This window comes from Nelumbo nucifera, chromosome 4, assembly GCF_055504915.1.
Source record: "Nelumbo nucifera cultivar China Antique chromosome 4, China Antique-T2T, whole genome shotgun sequence".
NCBI lineage: Eukaryota > Viridiplantae > Streptophyta > Magnoliopsida > Proteales > Nelumbonaceae > Nelumbo > Nelumbo nucifera.
The window spans coordinates 23,909,677-23,930,844 of NC_142652.1; the positions used below are offsets into that span (position 1 = coordinate 23,909,677).

At 41.3% G+C, this 21,168-nt stretch overlaps 1 protein-coding gene across 5 annotated transcripts in view; it reads right to left on the reverse strand.

The window, feature by feature from the left end:
* Positions 1 to 43: 43 nt before the first annotated feature.
* The window catches only part of LOC104603087 (uncharacterized), a 35,313-nt gene continuing 14,188 nt past the window's right edge, over positions 44 to 21,168 (reverse strand). For all 5 annotated transcript variants that reach the window (XM_010267030.3, XM_010267031.3, XM_010267032.3 and 2 more), the window contains exons 5-8: positions 10,824 to 10,908; positions 10,614 to 10,677; positions 10,421 to 10,510; positions 44 to 369 (exon numbers count right to left, since the gene is read on the reverse strand). In XM_010267030.3, the coding sequence (XP_010265332.1) occupies positions 322 to 369; positions 10,421 to 10,510; positions 10,614 to 10,677; positions 10,824 to 10,908 (287 nt within the window). In that variant the 3' untranslated portion in view covers positions 44 to 321. The remainder of the gene's footprint in view (positions 370 to 10,420; positions 10,511 to 10,613; positions 10,678 to 10,823; positions 10,909 to 21,168) is intronic.

A 21,168-nucleotide genomic window follows, 5' to 3' on the forward strand; every position in this document is an offset into this window, starting at 1 on the left:
TCAATCAAATGGCCATTTGCCCTGCAAATATGCAGGGTTAAAATAAGCAAGAAATATCATAATTGTAAGATAAATAAATTCCAATATACACTCAAATCCAGATTATACATTTCTCTTTCAAAAATCTTATGAGAAGAAATAAGGTTAGAATATGGGTAAATAATGAGAAAATCAGAGCAGAAAAAGCCTCTTGACATTATATGTTACATTCAATATAGCCAAGGAGAAATTACTCGTGACAAAAGGCATCACCCTGACTTTCTTCGGAGTTACACAATCAGCTTGGAAAACCACAATCCGTTCAAGATTTTCAAGGTTCTCCTATACCCACCATGAAATAGGACCCAAACCATCATAATCAAGTGATCCCTGCCAACGAATTGAAGATTAATGATTTAAAACACCATTTTTATAGCAATGTAGTCTTGACTCTTGTGCCAAACCACCATTGAAGAAGAAAAATAATTTCCATTCATCTATTATACACAGCATAGTGTAATTTTGTAAAATCCTAAATTCCTGCTATATATACAAATTCATAGGTCTTTAAACCAGATAATCTAAATGACCTGGAATCCAAATGGCAACCTAGGGCCCCAAGGATTTTTGTACTCAGGTCCAATTGGTGGAGTAATTAGGGATGAGAAAGGAATTATACTCTCATTGTACTCAGGTCCAATTGGACAAGGTGGTATACTCAGATCAGAATTTTTGGCAGCAGTTTGTGGGGTGGAGAAAGCAAAAGAATTGGGTATTGAAAGACTGATTATTGAAAGGCACTCGAGAACAATTGTGAGTTGGCTGAAAAGGGGAGAAGGAATAACTTGGAATCTAAGGAATGATTATAAAAGGTTCAAATAGCTATGTAAAGAAATGATGATTCAAGTCAATTGGGTTAGAAGATCTTCAAACCATTTGGCAGATGGTCTAGCTAAGCAAGGGGTTCAGAGACAGCCTATGTATTGGGCTCATTTGTAATTTTGTTTTGTTCTTAACTCAGGAAATCAATTTCATTAGAATTAGAAAAACAGTACAACCAGAAGTTGTGAAGGAAACAAAGAGGACACCAGATTTCCAAACCCCCAAAAATTACATATAGGCCCAAAACATTGACTATCTTTGTACCCCTTGTTTAGCCAAACTGTGGGGCTCATTTGTAATTTTCCGGGTTAAATTTGTCTTCTTGGGTCTGTTATATCTTTTCAAAACTTCTTGTTGTACCTCTTTTATCTAATTTTAATGAAATCTTTTCTGTGTTACTAATGAAAAAAAAAAAAACCCTAGGGCCCCAAGGACTCCTCTCTTCCATTCCATACTCTAAAATCATGTTATAAATCTCAGCCAGAGAAACTAGCCATGTTCTCCAAATAACCCTTTTTATGGGCATTTGTTGAACTAAAAATGAAGGGTCCTCTATATGATGTACAGTCTGGATTAGCCACAGCATTTTTCCTTAAAAAAATAAATAAGAAACTTTATTTCATAAGAAATAGAAGGTTACAAGGGTGGGGATAAGAAATCACCCGAGATAGAAAACAGAAAAGAGAATAGACCCACATCACTAAACCATCCCCCCTCCTATTGAACCTTGGAATGTCCAATAGAGGAGCAAACCAACCCTATGAAAAACAGAACTTGTTTCATCCCAGATATTCAACTCTCCAAACCCAAATAACATTCTACCCTTTGACCCAAAATCGACAAACCCTACCACAAAATACCCTTAATCCCATAAAACCACAAGACCAAAAATACCCAGTTACTTTTCTTGATTATCTTCTTTGATTTCTTCACCTCTTACCAGGACCCATCCCGAATAAACCCCCTTCAACCTGGCAAAAACTTTTGACACCTGGACTGTTCTCTGATTCTTTTGACTTCTGAATCTTCCAACTGTGTTAGGTATCCTGATGCTGGAGAGTCAAAATTGGGATTTTATGAAATTTTATGTATTTCTGTGTTTTTGGACAGAGGGGTATTTTTGTTATTTTTACAATTTTATGTAGGGAACAATGATAGGGTTTAATTTGTCCAGTTATAGTTTGTTTATGTTTAAAATTCCAAAGTCATTGCATACGTAGGATTATAGTTATCGAGTCTTCTTTGAATTGAAATAGGATATGACAGCTTAGTTTGAGTCCTACTAGGATTATCAAGTCTAAAAGTTTGACTCCTAAAAGACTATTATGAGTTTAACAGTTTGACTCCTAGGGTTATTACGAGTTTAGAGTCTATAAATATGTATGGGCATTTTGCACAAAGGCAATGAATTATATTGAGCTTTCTTCAGCTTATGCTATCTATGGTGAGTGATTCCCATGCCCTAGAGTGATTCTAGGCACCCTGTGAGTGATTCCAGGTATTTTCTCTCTTCTTTCTCTCCCTATTTTCTCTCTTATTCCTTCAAGAACCCATTACAGCCATCAACGGCCATAAAATTCTGATCCAAGAAGACCATTCACATTCTCTAAGGACAAGAACTGAGCTGGTCCTACATCATATCCTCTCCTCGACTCCTCCCCAGGCAAATCCAACTCTTTAGCATTTATCCTTTACAATTCCAAGATCACATTTTTCTCAAAAATATACTCTGCTTTCACATCACTGTCCTTGCAACCACCTGCACCCTTCTCTTGAACATCAGTATTCTTTGCAAAAGAAACTTCCGCATCAGACTTCATAATGTTGTCCTCTTTACCTGTCACCATCTGGTGAGATTTTATTCCAGTTTTCTAAAGATTTTCTAGCAAAATCCTCTCCTCCAATAAAGTACAGACCCTAAATTTTACTTGCCTTCACTTCTGTGCTCACCACTGTCTTCAGATCAATGGACCTCCCAATTTCATGTGTTTCATCCATGATAATATCTTCCTTATCAATCTCACTAGCGATATCATCCTCATTTTGAATCACCCCATCTGCACCTTTGTTTTCGCTTTCTTCCTCTCCTGTGATTGGTCTTGTTCTATACTTCCTTTTCCTTCCATAAACCTTAGCCCCATGATCCTTTCATTCTTCTTTCTATACACAACCCTTCCCTCCTCCGTCAACCCCTCCTTTCTCCAATTCTTCCTGACAATCCCATCCCTTCCCCGCATCGGCCTTCTCAGAAAAATTGTCTGTAGTAACAACAAGGCCTCTTTCAACATTCTCAATCTTATCTCCTAACCCTCTTTCCGTCTCCTTCCTATGTGTTTTCCTTATTAATCCCTCCTCTTTCCCATAAATTTCAACTGCTCTCTCACTCGATCTTTCCCCCACCACTAGGATTTCCACCCCTTCTCCCTTCTCCTCAAGATTCCCCCTTTCTACCACTTCTTTAGACCCTCCTTGATTAGCCACAGGATTTCTCTACATGGCAGAAATTTGTGGAGTTGTTTAGGGACCTGCCTACTTGATCCGGTCAGCAAGACCTTCTTCCTCACACGCAGATACAAAAATAAAACAAATTTATTTTGATAGGTTTTAAATAACAATATTTAGTGTTTGATTTGCCTAGATGGATGTTATAAAACAAAATTAAATGGGATGGGGAAAGTTGCCCTCAAGAAATATCAGACACGACTAATTGCTTCATCCACCTTGCTGTGTGCATGCATACAATTACCAACTATTTACTTTCTGTTGCTCCCTTATTAGATTTTAAATGGAAATGTGGCTGGAGGTAGTAAACTTAATTGTAGTAAAAGAAGTGATAGATTTATACCATGCTGCTTAATTGACACACACATTATACATGCACTGTCATAAATGAAAGCATACTAAGCTAATTGAGATTGCAATTTCACAGGAAATTAAAGCATCTTAAATAGAACCAATATAATACAGTATGATGTCATGTATTAAAGATAATTACTCAAGGGTTTTTTTTTTCTTTTGAGTACAAAGTAGACACTAACAAAAACAGAACAGAAATATAAAGATAAGTAACAATTGTGGGCTATGGGCCATTCGGCCCATCTTCTCTACACTCCCCCTCAAGCTGAGCATACATGTCAATCATGCCCAGCTTGCCTGTATCATGTTGTAGCTTGACATACTTTGGAGACTCCCTTGGTAAGAATGCCAGCTAACTGTTCTTCAGATGGGATGAAAGATAGGCAAACTTTTCCAGAAGCCACTCTTTCTCTAATGAAATGTCTGTTAACTTCAATGTGTTTAGTTCTATCGTGTTGCACAGGATTGTGGTGGGCAATGTTAATGGCGGCCCGATTATCACAATACAGCATCAATGGTCTATCATACTCAACACCTAATTCCTCCATTAGGGATCAAAGCCAAAGCAACTCAGAAACTCCATGAGCCATAGCTCTATATTCTGCCTCAGCTGAAAAATCTAGCAACCATAGATTGTTTCTTGTTTCTCCAAGAAATAGTATTACCTACCACCATACTACAGTATCCCGAAGTTGACCTCCTATCATCAATGTTGCCTGCCCAGCCAACATCTGTATAGGCCTCCAGTTTCATATGACCATGTTTAGCAAAAAGAATACCCGTCCTTGGAGTACTCTTCAAGTAACATAAAATCCTCTTTGCTGCTACCATATGTGTATCTCTGGGAGCATGCATGAACTGGCTATGGCTAATGCAGCTAACAGCATATGCAATGTCAGGGCGAGACATACAACGATATAGCAGTTTCCCTAGTAACCTTTGAAACACTCCCTTATCCTTCAACAGTTCTCCATCAGAGGCAAAAAGCTTGTGACTCGTATCAATAGGGGTAGCCACTGGTCTTGCACCCATTTTTCATGTTTCAGTAAGCAAGTCTAGCGCATACTTGCGTTGAGAAACAAAGGTTTCATCTTTAGACCGAGCCACTTCAATACCTAGGAAATACCTCAATTCCCCTAGGTCTTTGATCTCAAACTCTGTATGAAGTAAGGATTTAAGATTATCAATCCCTGTCACATCAATGCCAGTCACTACAATGTCATCCACATAGAATATAAGATATACCACCAATGAACCTCTCTTCACAAAGAAGGTATGGTTAGATCGAGTCTGTGTAACCAAAGTTAACAAGAGCAGCTCTAAACCTTTCAAACCAGGCTCTAGGTGACTGTTTGAGCCCATAGAAAGACTTCTTCAGCTTGCACAACTTATCCTCCATGTTTGTGCCATACATCCTTGGTGGAAGGGACATATAAACCTCTTCATGTAATTCTCCATTCAAGAAGGCATTTTTCACATCTAGCTGATAAAGGGGCCAATCTGAATGAGCTACCAAAGATAGTAGGACTCTCACAGAGGTCATCTTTGCAACAAGGGCAAAAGTCTCCAAGTAGTCAATCCCATAAGTTTGTGTATAGCCTTTTGCAACCAATCAAGCTTTGTACCTCACAATAGAGCCATCAACATGATATTTGATGGTATACACCCACTTACAGCCTACTGGCTCCTTCCCTTCAAGCAAATCAACCACTTCCCATGTGTGATTCTTGTGTAGAGCCTCTATCTCGGTTCTCATATCATCCCTCCATTCTGGAATAGAAAGAGCTTCTAATACAAACCTAGGTATAGGGTTAGAAGCAATAGAGGAATAAAATGAATAATATGAAGGAGAAAGAAGGCCATGGGAAAGATGTTTAGAAATGCAATGTGCAGTACACTTTTGTTTACCTTTCCTAATGGCAATGGGAACATCAAGGTCTGGGAAGGAAGGATGCAAGGGTGTGACGTTAGTACCTGTTGTCTCTTCAGCAATTGGAAGTGTAGGAGGCTCATGTGGCATAGAGGAAACAATCTGCTCACTCCTAGTCTTTTGCCACCAGTATCACTTGTGAATAGGAGGAGGATGAGGAGGCAATGGAGGAGAAACAGGAATAGTGAAGGGGTCCAGAGATGATTGTTCCCTCCTGGACTCAACAGAAGGAAACTCAAGTGAAGAAGACTCAACAGGAACAAGAAGGGGGAGTGCAAACAACTGTGACAAATACTCCCCCTATGAGCGATGCTCCCCCTGAGATGAACCATAGAAAGGAGTGAACTCAGCAAAAGTGACATCCATTGAAACATAACGAGTCCCACTACTAGGATCGAAACAACAATAACCCTTCTGTGTGGAGGCATAACCAAGAAAAATGCACTTATGGGCCTTTGGTTCAAATTTATGTCTTTGGGTACTAGAAATGTGTATATAACAAGTGTACCCAAAGACACGAAGGGGAAGAGAAAAAAGGTCCTTATCTGGATAAAGAAAGTCAAAAGGAGACTTAAAGCCCAAAACTTTGGATAGCATGCAATTGATTAGGTATGTTGCAGTGAGAACAACATCCCCCCAAAACCTTGTAGGAACATGTGAGGTAAACAAAATGCTTATTGCAACTTCAACTATGTGATGATTCTTCCTCTCAGCTACTCCATTTTGTTCCGGAGTACAAACACAGGAGCTCTAGTGGATGACCCCAAATTTAGTGAGATAAGAGGTGAGGTTTTTCTCAAAGTATTCTTTTGCATTATCAGACCTAAATATTTTGATTCTTGTATCAAATTGGGTAAGAACAAATTCATGGAATTGTCTTACAAGCTTGGAAACTTCATCACGAGATCTCATAAAAAATAACCAAATATACTGAGAAAAATCGTCAATGAACAAGATAAAATATCGATAACCACCCATAGAAGGCAAGTGGTATGGCCCCCACACATCAAAGTGCACAATATGAAAAGGAAAAGTGGATCTCTTATTACTTAAAGGATAAGTGCTTCTACAATGTTTTGATAACTCAGAAGACTCATAATGAAGACTAGACAAGTTAATTCCCTTAAACAACTCTAGGAATAAATGGCTCAAAGCAGAAAAAGGATAAATGACCCAAACGAAAATGACATAATATGACACGACTAAAAAACTCTAAAGAAGTAAACCCAAAAGCAACTCTTTCAGGTTGTCCTTGGCTTTGTCCAAGAGTATCTAGTAGATATATTCCATTCGCTTCATGGCCACTCCCAATCACTTTCTAAGACTTTAGGTCCTAAAAAACACAATAAGAAGGGAAGAAGGTTACACTGCAATTTAAGGATTTAGTTAGGCTACTCACTAACATCAAATTGGTATGTAGTCTAGGGACATGAAGGACAGAAGCAAGGGAAAGGGAGTTTGTGGCCTTGATGACTCCCTTGCCAGAGATTGGAGCAAGAGAGCCATCAGCTAGGGTAATCTTATCATGGCCAGAAAGTAAGTCATAAGAGCTAAACAGAGAGGAAACGCTGGTCATATGATCAGAAGCACCAGAATCAATAATCCAAGGGATCCTACGATTACCTAAGATGGCTGCATGGTTGGAAGTAGCACGTATACGTGAATGAGCAAATGTAGACGTAGTTGGGTCGCCTGAAGAGTTCGAGGAGGTGGCTACACTCTCAAGGTGGCTGATCATCCTCCCATATTTCTCATACTTTGCCTTCATAACAGCTAACTGCTCACTAGCAGCCTCCTCATCTGTGGCACTCCTGTCATTATCTGAAACTGTGACTATATTGGCACTCCCAGTCTTCCCATTTTCGATCTTCTTTTGAAAACGAGGTGGAATAAGATCTGGATGTAGCTTACAACATTTATCCTTTGTATGTTTTGGTTTCTTATAGTATTCACATATAACCTCCTTCTTCCTTGTACCACCTGTAGTCATCTTAGATTTCAACCCCATATTAGCAAAATGGTCAACTAGAATAGTTCCTTGAACCTGAACCAGCCTTCTGCTCTCTTCACTATTCACCATGGCATAAGCTTGAGACAAAGATACATTGTCTTTAGCTAGGATATTCTATCTGATAATATCGAACTCTGGATTCAGCCATGTCAAGAATTCAAAAACCCTATTCCTCTCAACTAATTTTCTATTTCTCCGCATCATTTGTACTTTCCCAGACAACTGTTTCCATGAGATCTATCTCTTGCCACAAGGATTTCAGCATTGAAAAGTAGGCTGCTAAAGGTCTCTCCCCCCTGCCTCAGATTATTCATTAATTCACATCACTTCTTAACTTATATGCCCTGGCCACATTTAGTTTCTGTGAATAGGTTTCAGCAACACTATCCCATATTTCCTTAGCAGAATTCATCCACAAATAGTGCTGACTAATTTGTAGTTGCATCGAATTCACTAACCACCCAATAACAGTGTAATTCTCTTGCAACCATTTCTCATAAGATGGGTTATCTTCCTTTAGTGCTTTCTTGCTCTCGGAAATATACCCCCACTTGCCTCTACTACAAACATGTTTCTTTACTGATTGTGATCATGCTAGATAGTTAGTCCTATCAAGCTTGATTATGGTCACAGCCAATAAAGAGTTTACAAGTTCTCCCGAAACCTGTCCGAACTCTAAACCCAACTTACTTTCAACTCCAGAGACATCCATCTTCCTCAAACAACTCTAAAAACAATTTTTGGTGACAAATAAGGAAGACAGGAAATAGCAAACAGCAAGTACAACCTTTACAAATCCCTAACAGCCAACTGTGTCTCACCCAGAACCTGGGAGAAATAGAAAAAAGGCAGCCGCTCCCTGTAGGCTTCACAGAACTGCACAAGCTTGGATTGATCTTCAAGGTAAACAAAAAAACCACTACCAATTGGGCTGAATATCTTCTTCAATCAATCATTTGATTCGGCTCTCCATACACACTGTGTATGGGAAGAAAAAATGAAAAAAGGGCAAAGAAAGAAAAAGGACCTACTCTGATACCAAGAAGAAAACAATCTCAAAAGAATAAGAGAACTGATTAAAAAAGGGGAAAACAGAGGAGACAGCAGCAGCAAGAAGAAGAAGAAGAAGAGAGAAGAAGAAGAGTTCGGTTGTGAGAAAGGTGAGGAGAAGAGTTGTTCGTACAGCCCCTCCTTTCCTTAATCTTTTCATTAAGGATTAATCACTAATTTCTGAAATTACAAGTAGGCCCTTAATTGGGCGGCCAGCTAATTAAACAAAATAAAAAAGTTTAACAGGCCCGTAAGAGAAGGCCCATTAACAATAATAGAACAGAAATATAAAGATAAGTAACAACTGTGGGCTATGGGCCATTCGGCCCATCTTCTCTATACTTCGTAAGGACAACAAAACTGTTTCATAAGGGATAAAGACCTATGGAGGTGACCAAATACAAGAGCAACTGAAGATCATTTTGGCTTAGCACAAAGACAAAATGGCTGAAACAGAAAACTTTTGGTTTTTTATGTAAACTAGAGAAACATGTTAAAGGCCATTTGTAAATCTGTTATATTTTACCATTACACCAAGTAATGCTACCAATTACTCTTCTTGCCAGCCCAAGATGAATAATTGGCAACGTTTCTGTGCTGTTTTAAGTTGAAGATTAGTAGTTTATTAAGTTGTAGGGAGGCATCAGTTATTTGAGGTTTTGAGTTTTGATGAGTAATTGTTGATCACTCTTGGCTGATTCTCTAGCTAAGCAAGGGGTAACTAGGGATCAGATGTACTGGGCCCATTTGCAAATCTGTTATATTTTTTTATTAAAGAGTGAGGCTGCACCTCGCACCTCACACTGGGATAGATGTTATCCTTTGATTATAATGAAATTAATGAAATTCATTTAGGCTCCATTTGGAAGGAGTACAAATACAAATATGTAGAGCGCAAAACCTTATATTTTATACTATTTTTTATGTATTTGTACTGTACATATTTGTATTTGTACTCCTAAACTGAGCCCTATCAAAAAATTGTTGATTACTCTTCTCTGTTTGGATGGGGTAAGAATGTTCCGAGTGTGAGGGAGAGGGTTTTGGGAGTTTTTATCGTTTTTAAGGGGTGACTTTTTATCGCCTTTCTTGCACTCTTTCTCCTTTCTCCTAATAAATTTCCTTTTTCTATCTACTTCCAAAAAAAATGGCCCCTTAAAATAGAGAAACATGGCACCTGGATCAACTTCAGCCCTTTATGCATGTTAAATGGACTCCTTCAATGAAGAATTTGTAGGCTGTTATGGCTGTAATAGCTGCATGCAGTACTAGAGAGATGGAGAAAAACCTAAAAATCATTTAACAAGGGCCTCAAATCATTCCAGAGCATGGGAATTAACCGGACATTCCTTAAATTATTGATGCTTAAAACTCCTTACATGTTTATAGACTCTAGACCAATAAAAAACCTCATAAAATTAAGGAACTTTAAATTATACAATTGCTACCTTCCTACTTTAATTCAAAGAGAACAACTCAATAACTCCTTAACTACTTGTGCAACAATTCTTCCTTCTAGAGTCTTCAGGGGTGCTGATTGATACCTATTAGGGCAATATCCTTCTAGAAGTATTAAGGCATCATTCAAGATTACACCAAATATTTAGCTTAGATTTTGGTATCTCTTAGCAGTCACCTTTAATTTTAGAACACAAATTAATGGCACATGGAGCAAGAATCATCAGAATATGAGTTCAACAAGATCAACTTACAGTGATCACCATAGGAGCAAATGGCTTTGCTTCTTTTTCTTGCTCAATTGGGATTGGAGGATAACTAATACTATGAACTCGGAATCGAATCTGCAATTAATTGCAAAAGCTAAGTTAAATCATTATCCAAAGACTTGAAATTTTGAACCAGATTAAATTAAGACAAAAGGACTGCCAACACAGCAATGCAAACCTCATCTTTTCCATCTATTGGGTATTGTTCATCTTGAAATTCCCATGTCCATATGCCTTCATGCCTGTATCCCCATTACCAGATGAGTAGTTTACTTGTATTATTAAAAGCAAAGATATGGAAGGATAAAAATGAAATGATCTTACCAAAGATCATACTGCAGGATTAATAAAGGCCTAAACAGCATTAGTTGTAATACAACATTCTTACTTGTTCTCTGGGTCGAGTGTAAGACTGGATGGATTAGGCAGAAGATGGACAGGTATATGGATGTCATCAAAGAAACCAACAGACACTGCCATGATAAGATTGAATATCAGGTCATAGGTACATGAAATAGACTGGCTGATGCAAGTCAACAATGAGAATTGTTTCATCACAAATGAAGTTATGTAACAAAACGAAATATATTTTCAGGGAAGAAACTTGAAAGAAGCATATATAATACAACCAAAAATAAGAATTGCAAACCAAATTTTACAAAAATGACAACCAATTCAGGATCTTTTAGTGGCATGGATTTTTTTATCTTACATGCTATTTTTAATTAAAGATCTATTTATTTTGCAAATAAGAAGGGAAATGCATGTAGAAACAAATAGGTCCCATGGCATAACAAAATAAAAGGCTCTACCAATTTATTTATTAGTGTCGAATATGTAGGGGTAGTTCTGTCTTTATACTTATGTTTATGTGCTGATGTGTAAGAATATGTTAGATTTAGTGTCCCTTACTTAAGTAGGGGCATGTTATGGTCCCGCGCGTAGGATCCCGTCACGGGTCGGTCCACGGTGCGAAAGCCCTGCTTTTCCTTGCGCCTTTCCTTGCGTGCAGACCCTATTGCGGCAATCGCGTGGGTGATTTGTCCAAGAGATCACCCGAACTCTCCTAATGGGTGATTTGTCCAAGAGATCACCTGAACTCTCCTTACTCTCTTTCTTGACTGCGAAAACTCCTAATTTCCTACTCAAACTAAAACTCATAACTCTTACTTAAGAAGATAAAATAAGATAAGGATAAGATAAGGGATAAGGGATAAGATAGGGATAAGGGATAAGATAAGCTGGCGGCGAGTTGGCTTGACGTGTCCAGATAAGGGTGGGCCCACCCCTATGAGCTGTCGTGTGGGCCCCGCTCTGCTGCTGCTGCCGAGTGCGTGCGCGCGGCTCATGGTGCCGCTGCCGTGCGGTGCCGGGCGTGTGCGCGGTGCGTGCTGCCATGCAGTGCGTGCGCTGCGCGCTGCTGCCTGGCGGAGCGTGTTGCACGCCATGGTGCCGCTGTCGTGCGGTGCCGGGCATGTGCGCGGTGCACGCTGCTGCCTGGCGGTGCGTGCTGCTGTGCGGCGCTGCCAGGCGGTGCCTGCTGCTGTGCGTGCTGCTGCCTATGACTGCGCCGCAGTGCGCTGCCGGATGGTGTGACCATAACATTACACCCCTCCCGGACTACGAACTTGTCCTCAAGCTCATATTCCGGATACATGGCTTGGGACTCTACGAATGGATCAAACGGCTGCACACTATTTCTCAGTCCACCAACAGTATGAACAACAGGGACTGCCCCGTATCTCAGTGCATAAAGTTGGATTATTTGATGCAGACCCCAGCCACCTTCTTTAGTTTCCAGCTCCCAGGCGTAACCATGGCTTACAGTGACTATACGATCTGCTGCACTCAGTCCAGCCGCAAGGACATTGAAGTATTCCCCACCTCCTGGGTCATATAGTTTGAAGTAGTTTTTTGGAAGATCCACATAACAAAAATCGCGTACTAGACCACGGCGCCGGTGTGCTTTGTCGTGGATCACAGGAACGCACCGGGTATACTTATAGAAGAGTACCTCAAGAGAAGCCTTACAGAAGCGAACCACGCGTTTTAAGCTTGAGAGGAAGTTACCTCTATATTGCGGAACATAGGGTTGTCTATGAACACAAAATCCATGCCATTAATATAAGCTTGAGAGGAAGTTACCTCTATATCCTGCCCCTCCACCTTACATCTCTTGCGCACTCCTGTTTCTTGGATTTCTGCATAGTTACCATACTGTGGTGCTGCAACCATAACTCTATGTCCACGCCGAGCCAAGGCCTTCGGTAAAGCCCCAGCAACATCGCCAAGCCCACCTGTCTTCGTCAAAGGAGCGCATTCTGCAGGTTCTATTATAATGTTCGTGACATTGTCCCCGGCCAAAGGAGGAGACTTTACGGTTTCATCCTCCGTGCGCTGATCCTTGGAAATAACTATGGCTGTAGGGGCAGTGATCTGTGGTTCTGCTAGCCTATGTTCCAGTTCGTTGATCTTGACTGATAGCTGCTCCATATCGCCCATGACGTTTGGCTCTGATACCAAATGTTATGGTCCCGCACGTAGGATCCCGTCATGGGTCGGTCCACGGTGCGAAAGCCCTGCTTTTCCTTGCACCTTCCCTTGCATGCAGACCCTATTGCGGCAATTGCGTGGGTGATTTGTCCAAGAGATCACCCGAACTCTCCTAATGGGTGATTTGTCCAAGAGATCACCCGAACTCTCCTTACTCTCTTTCTTGACTGCGAAAACTCCTAATTTCCTACTCAAACTAAAACTCATAACTCTTACTTAAGAAGATAAAATAAGATAAGGATAAGATAAGATAAGGGATAAGGGATAAGATAAGCTGGCGGCGAGTTGGCTTGACGTGTCCAGATAAGGGTAAGCCCACCCATATGAGCTGTCGTGTGGGCCCTGCTCTGCTGCTACTGCCGAGTGCGTGCATGCGGCTCATGGTGCCGCTGTCGCGCAGTGCTGCTGCCGCACAGTGCGTGCGCACGGCTCATGGTGCCACTGCCGTGCGGTGTCGGGCGTGTGCGCGGTGCGTGCTGCCGTGCAGTGCGTGCGCTGCGCGCTGCTGCCTGGCGGTGCGTGCTGCGCACTATCAGCGGTGCGTGCTACTGTGCGGCGCTGCCAGGCGGTGCTTGCTGCTGTGCGGCCTGCTGTGCATGCTGCTGCCTATGACTGTGCCGCAGTGTGCTGCCGGATGGTGTGACCATAACAGGGCACATGTGTCTTTTCCACAATATAAGTAATATAAATTAATTCTGGCCGGATGGGAGAGTGATCTCTTTCTCTCATTCGAACCAGCTCTCTCTCTCTTTCTTCTCTTCTCTTCTTCTTTCTCTCTCTCTCTCTCTCTCTCTCTCTCTCTCTCTCTCTCTCTCTTTCTCTTCCTTCTTCTTGACTGTTATCAGCTTAATAGGATTCAAGGGCAGGCCGAATCCTAATATGGTATCAGAGCCAAACTGAGTAAATCAGACCTGCCCAGAATTCTGTTCTCTATGCACCCAGCCTAGGGTTTTCTCTTGGTTTCTTCGCCATCTGTTGGAGATAAGGGAAAGGGCTGAAATAGTGCCTAGGGTTTTTTCTTGGTTTCTTCGCCATCTATTGGTGGTGTACGTAGATGATATTGTTATTACCGGAAATGATAAAATAGGCATTGACAGGTTGAAGACTTTTCTACAGGAACATTTTCAAACAAAGGACCTTGGTAAATTGAAATATTTCTTGGGGATAGAAGTAGCAAGGTCTAAGCATGGTATTAACTTGTGTCAGAGGAAATATGTCCTTGATTTGCTGGAAGAAACAGGTTTGTTAGGTGCTAAACCAGCTGAAACACCTATGGAAACTAACACTAAGTTGAGCAGCGATATGGGTGAAGTGTTTAAAGACCCTGGCAGATACCAGCGACTTGTAGGTAAACTGAGCTATCTAACCATTACTCGGCGAGATATTTCATTTGCAGTTAGTGTGGTAAGTGAGTTCATGCAGAATCCTCTGGTTCCACATTGGGATGCGATTCTAAGAATTGTGAGGTATTTAAAGGGAGCTCCTGGTCGTGGTTTGATATGCAAGAGTGGTGGAAAACTTGAAATAGAAGGATATACTGATGCCGACTGGGCCGGTTCTATGTCTAATAGGAGATCTACCACAGGCTATTGCACTTTTCTTGGGGGTAATCCGGTGACATGGAAAAGTAAGAAGCAGATAGTTGTGGCAAGAAGCAGTGTAGAGGTAGAATATAGAGCTATGGCACATACTACTTGTGAATTAGTGTGGCTGAAGAACCTCCTACAGGAGATGGGATACACTGTTGACACTCCAATGAAGCTCTACTGTGACAATCAGGCTGCAGTTCATATTTCTTCTAATCCAGTGTTTCATGAGAGAACCAAGCACATAGAGGTTGACTGTCACTTTGTGAAAGAGAAGGTGCTGAGTGTAGTGATAGATACTGCATATGTTAACACAGGGAACCAGTGGGCAGACTTGTTTACTAAAGGGTTGAGTCGGGGAAGAGTGGACTACATATGTAACAAGCTGGGATTATATGATATATATTCTCCAGCTTGAGGGGGAGTGTTAGTGTCGAATACGTAGGGGTAGTTCTATCTTTATACTTATGTTTATGTGTTGATGTGTAAGATTATGTTAGATTTAGTGTCCCTTACTTAAGTAGGGGCACATGTGTCTTTTCCACAATATAAGTAATATAAATCAATTCTGGCCGAATGGGAGAGTGATCTCTTTCTCTCATTCGAACCAGTTCTTTCTCTCTCTCTCTCTCTCTCTTCCTTCTTCTTGACTATTATCAGCTTAATAGGATTCAAGGGCAGGCCGAATCCTAATACAATTGAGTTGAATCAACCTATTTGCAACTTGCTCAGAATCAGAATTCTAGTATGAACCAACATGAGAAGAATACATAATTTTAATCCTCCTATTTTTAGATTGTCATCCAAAATTCTTGTTTACCATGACCTTGTTCTTCTGATACTAATTTGAAACCATGATCAGCACCACCTAAAGGTGCTCATATATACAAGTTAGTGGTTTCTTCTACATCAAAAAATAAGGTGATACATCTTCCTCATTGTTCTGTTTTCTCTGAAGGTTTAGGTGAAGCACTAGTTTATCTACTCTTCCGTCATTCATGAAGGCTGACATACATCTCTAGCTTTGGCTAAAGTCATCCATTTATGCTGTTGGACTTCTCAGACCAGAGGTCTAATTTGTCCTAAGAGGCAAAGTAGATAAGTAGTTGATCAAGACTACAGTCAGTCTTGAATTCCAACAGATTTCGGATTGAGAAAAGTAGAAGAAAGAGGAGAAGAAAGGAGAAGCAGAAGTGCACAAGGGTTTTGAAAAGAGGGACAGATCAAATGAATCTGCCGCCGCCACTCTCTCAATATTTATAGTTTATGTTCACTAAATGTAGGAAAGGACAAAATTGCCCTTAATGCTTACATGGCAATTAAAACAAATAAATAACTGAGATAACAAGCTGTCTAAGATAACTGCCAACTAACACTGACAAACTAATCAAATGTTACATGTGCCGTCATACAAACATAGTGGGGACCACAGCCGTGGGGCCCACATCAGTGTTCCCTACACTCCCCCTCAAGTTGGGAATAGATATTTGTCATTCCCAACTTGAATAGGTCTGCCTCTAACTTCTTCCTTGGAACGGCCTTGGTGAGAAGATCTGCGAGCTGCATGTTGGAGGTAATATACGGGAGACACTTCTTGTGATGAAACCCTTTCTCTGACAAAGTGTCGATCAACTTCGATATGTTTAGTTCTGTCATGCTGCACCGGATTGTGAGTATATTAATAGCCGCCTGATTATCACAATACAACATCAAGGGCTTCTCATAATCAATACCCAACTCTTCAAGTAGTGACTTCAGCCATAGGATTTCAGCCACTCTGTTAGCCATTGACCTGTATTCAGCTTCGGCACTAGAGTGGGAAACAACACTTTGTTTCTTACTCCTCCAAGAGACAAGGTTACCTCCTACAAGGGCACAATATCCAGAGGTAGACCTCCTGTCATCAGCACTCCCAACCCAATCAGCATCTGTATAGACCTCCACCTTCATGTGATTATTGTTCTTGAATAGTATACCTCTACCTGGGCATCTCTTCAAGTATGCTAATATTCTCTCAGCTACAAGAAGATGTGTAGTTCTAGAGGAATGCATGTACTAGCTGACAACACTGACTGCATAGCTGATGTCTGGCCATGTGAGGCAGAGATATAGGAGCTTTCCAACCAACGGTTGGAACATAACTTTGTCTTCGAGAGGCTCTCCACCCTCTGCACTGATCTTGTGATTCTGTTCAATGGGTGTATTGGCAGGCTTGACACCTAACTTTCCAGTTTCCTCCAACAGATCTAGAACATACTTCCTTTGAGAAATAAAGATCCCATGTTTAGATCTAGCAACCTCAATACCCAAAAAATATCGTAGTGCACCAAGATCTTTCACCTCAAACTCTTGATGAAGGAGCTGTTTGAGGGACTCAATCTCACTATTATTATTCCCTGTCACTACAATATCATCCACATATACAGCAAGCAAGGTCAAAGAAGAGTTCACTCTTTTAACGAACAGTGTATGATCTGACTGGGCCTGTACATAGCCGAATTTTCCAAGGGCTAGTCTGAATCTATCAAACCAAGCTCTAGGGGATTGCTTTAATCCATACAATGCCTTATTCAATCGGCAAACCTTCTTACCTGTCTCTGTATGATAGAATCCAGGGGGCAACTGCATGTAGACCTCTTCCTGTAAGTCTCCATTCAGAAAAGGCATTTTTAACGTCCATCTAGAACAAGGGCCAAGAGTAACTTGCTGCAAGGGCTAATAGAACTCGAATAGTGGTCATCTTTGCTACTGGAGCAAAAGTCTCCAAGTAGTCTATACCATAAGTCTGAGTAAACCCTTTTGCAACCAACCGGGCTTTGTACCTTTCAATGGAGCCATCAGCATTATGTTTCACAGTAAATACCCATCTACATCCAACCGGTTTCTTTCCTCTGGGTAGGTCAACTAGCTCCCAAGTATTATTTTTCAAAAGGGCATCCATCTCAACTTTTATTGCATCTTTCCACTCTGGAACTGATAAGACTTCTTGCACTGTCCTGGCGATAGGGATATCGGCAATGGAAGTGAGATAGGACCTGTAAGAGGGAGACAGGCGATCATAGGATAGAAACTGGGAAATGCAGTGAGTTGTGGATGTGGTGCACCGCCGTTTCCCTTTACGGACCGCAATAAGGAGGTCAAGGTCATTTGAAGGGGGGGAAGAAGCAACAGTGGAAGGTATCTCAGTGGGCCCTGAGACTGTAGTACCTGGATCTGGATCCGTAGAAGGAACTGGAGCTGGCCTGGACTGCCGATGACCGAGATCAACCTGCCTGCATCGCCTGTGATAGACTTTCAACTCCTGATCCCTCTGACAACCATCACCATTACAGCCTTCATTCAATGGAATGGGTAAAGGAACAACCTCAGATGAGTTAACCCCACTCTCACTGCGCTCCCCCTGAGGAAAAAGACCAAAATTCTCACTACTCTCCCCCTGAGGAGAAACCCTAGGATAATAGGGTGCCTCCTCAAAGAAGGTGATATCCATCGAGACAAATCTCTTCCCTGAAACAGGATCATAGCAGCAATAACCCTTTTGAGTTTGTGCATAACCGAGAAAAATGCATTTGGAGGCCTTAGGGTCAAATTTGGAATGATGAGGTCCAAGAAGTTGAACAAAACAGGTACAACCAAAGGTTTTAGGAGGAGCAGTAAACAACTCCTCTTCTGGGTATAGAAGGGCAAACGGAGGCTTCATATTCAAGAACCCAGGAAGGAACCCGATTAATGAGATACACTGTCGTGAGGATAGCATCACCCCAGAAACGGATAGGCACATTGGAGGTAAACATGATGCTTCTAGCCACCTCCAAAATGTGCCTATTCTTCCTCTCAGCAACCCCATTCTACTGTGGTGTATGAGGACAAGTGCTCTGGTAAATAACCCCATGATCAAGTAGATAAGAGACCAGTGGCTTAGCAAAGTATTCTTTTGCATTATCAGATCTGAGGACTTTGATTTTGACCCCAAACTAGGTTAAAATCATCTGATGAAAGTTTTGGGTCAGAGCGAGAACCTCATCTCGAGAACGCATAAGGTAGACCCAAGAAAAACGGGTATGGTCATCAACAAACAACAGAAAATATCTGTACCCACCCATAGAAGGGATGTGATATGGCCCACAAACATCGGTATGCACAATATCAAAAGAATTATTACTTCTTTTATTACTCAAGGAATAAGATGTTCTACAATGTTTGGCAAGCTCACAACTCTCACATCTCAACAGACTCAAATAAAGTAGGAAACAGACTCTTCAAAGACCGAAAAGATAAATGACCTAATCGATTATGCCAAAGCATAACCGGACTCACAAACTGAGAAACAAAAGACTTCTTATCCACTAGCTCTTTCCAATGAAAACTCTCTCCAAGCAGATAGATCCCATTCGTCTCACAGCCAGTCCCAATCACCTTCCTCGTCTCCAAGTCCTAAAAAACACATCGGTCAGGGAAAAAGGTTACTAAACAGTTCTGATGTTTGGTAATACTACTGACTGAAAATAAATTAGCATCAAGTTTAGGAACATGCAAGACTGAGGATAAAGAGATAGTATCAGATAACTTGATGTCACCCTTGCCAGAAATGGGAACAAGGAGCCATCAGCAATGGATATTTTATCTCTACCAGAAGATAAGTGATAAGTAGTGAACAATGATGGCAAGCTGGTCATATGGTCAGATGCACCTGAGTCTATTACCCAACAGTGTTCAGTGTTACCTGAAGCTGAAGCATGGTAGGCTGAGGCCTGAGTACCTGAATGAGCAAATGCAGATGTGGCAGTGGCTAATGGTGACTGAGATGACTGAGCTGAATTCCCAACCTCCTTTTCCAACTGTATTAGGGCAGCCCGAACAGCAGCTAAGGTATCTAGGGGCGTGCCTTTTGTGCCTGACAAGGATGCAGAATCAGTATTCACAGCCATATGAGCATTACCCCTTTTATTCCTCAGTTTTGCTGGGACTAAATGAGGGTGGAGCTTTCAACATGTATCTTTCGTATGCTTGGGTTTCTTGCAATGTTCACATACCAGATCCCGTTTATCTTCCTTCTTCATGTCCCTTTCTGTATCACCCCCAGACTTAGGTTTAACTGCTGCCAGGGCTGGGGGAAAGGGTTGATGTTGCATCATAACCTTCCTCCTGGTCTCTTCACTATGCACCAGGGAGTATGCTTGAGAGAGGGTCACACTATCTCTTGTCAGTATCTGCTGTCTCACGATGTCATAATCTGAATTCAGGCCAGCCAGAAATTCAAGCACCCTATTGGTCTCGACTTGCTTTCTATGGGTCTGTGCATCTTTTGGACTTTCCCACTCAAGAGTCTCCAGATGGTCAATTTCATGCCATAGGGATTTCAAGGTAGAAAAATAAACAGAGACTGGTTTCTTTCCTTGTTTAAGATTATTCACCTCACACTTCAGTTCATAGGCTCTAACAACATTAAGGGGTTGGGAGTAGGTCTCTTTCATGACATCCCATATCTCCTTGGCTGTCTTTGCCCACAAGTAATTTCGGCTAATATGTGGTTGCATAGATTTGCACAGCCATGTCATAACCAAGTAGTTCTCCTGAACCCACTTGGTATACATTGGGTCCTCATTGGAAGATTCTTTCACATCTCCCAATAGGTAGCTAAGTTTTCCCCTTCCCCCAATAGCCATCATGGCTGATTGGGCCCATTCCAAGTAATTGGATCCGTCAAATCTCACAGTTGTAATCTGAAACGCAGTCTCAGACATACTACCAGAACTGCTGTTCCCAAAATCACCTCCCTGATTTTTGAACTCCATTCTTGGTCAAGAATCAGTAGTTAAGAACTATCAAGGTTACTACAATAGAAAACAGCACTTAAACAATCGATCACAATCAGAAATCTATATGAAATAGTTCAGATCTGCTCTAAAACCAATCGGCAATCAGAATATATGCAGTCCGATAACAGTTCTCACCCCCAAAACAGGCTCGGAAGCCAAAAACAGGTCTGAAACCAACTTAGAAAGCAATCTGTAATGCTGAAGCAGAATTAGGGTTTTAATCGTAGGGTTAGGAAGACCTTTGTGAGAACATAAACAGTGCTCAACCGCACTTTCCAAAAGAATTCACAGTCAAGTCTAGCCGTAGGGTTAATGACAAACCCTAAAAAAAAACTGCTCACCTCTGAGAGAAAATAGGAGAGTTCGGCCGCTCCTCCTAGATAGGTCCAACCTATCTTGACTGACAGCAATCTCAAGGGAAAAATAAAGACTTACCCAGACAACTCTGATCGCTACCTTCAATCGTGGCCTGAACCCTAACCTTCTTTGATTCTTCCTGATTACCAAAACACTCTGCAAGCCTCGACAAGTCTTCGAACAGCTGCTAAACTTTTCTGGTAACCTCCAAGAATCAGCCAACGAACAGTCCTTTGTAAGCTTCCAGCCCTAAACAGTTCTCATGTGGTTGGCTGGACTAGACTCACATGAGAAACCCTAGATAGGCTCTGATACCAAATAGTCGATCAAGACTATAGTCAGTCTTGAATTCCAACAGATTTCGGATTGAGAAAAGTAGAAGAAAGAGGGAGAAGAAAGGAGAAGCAGAAGTACACAA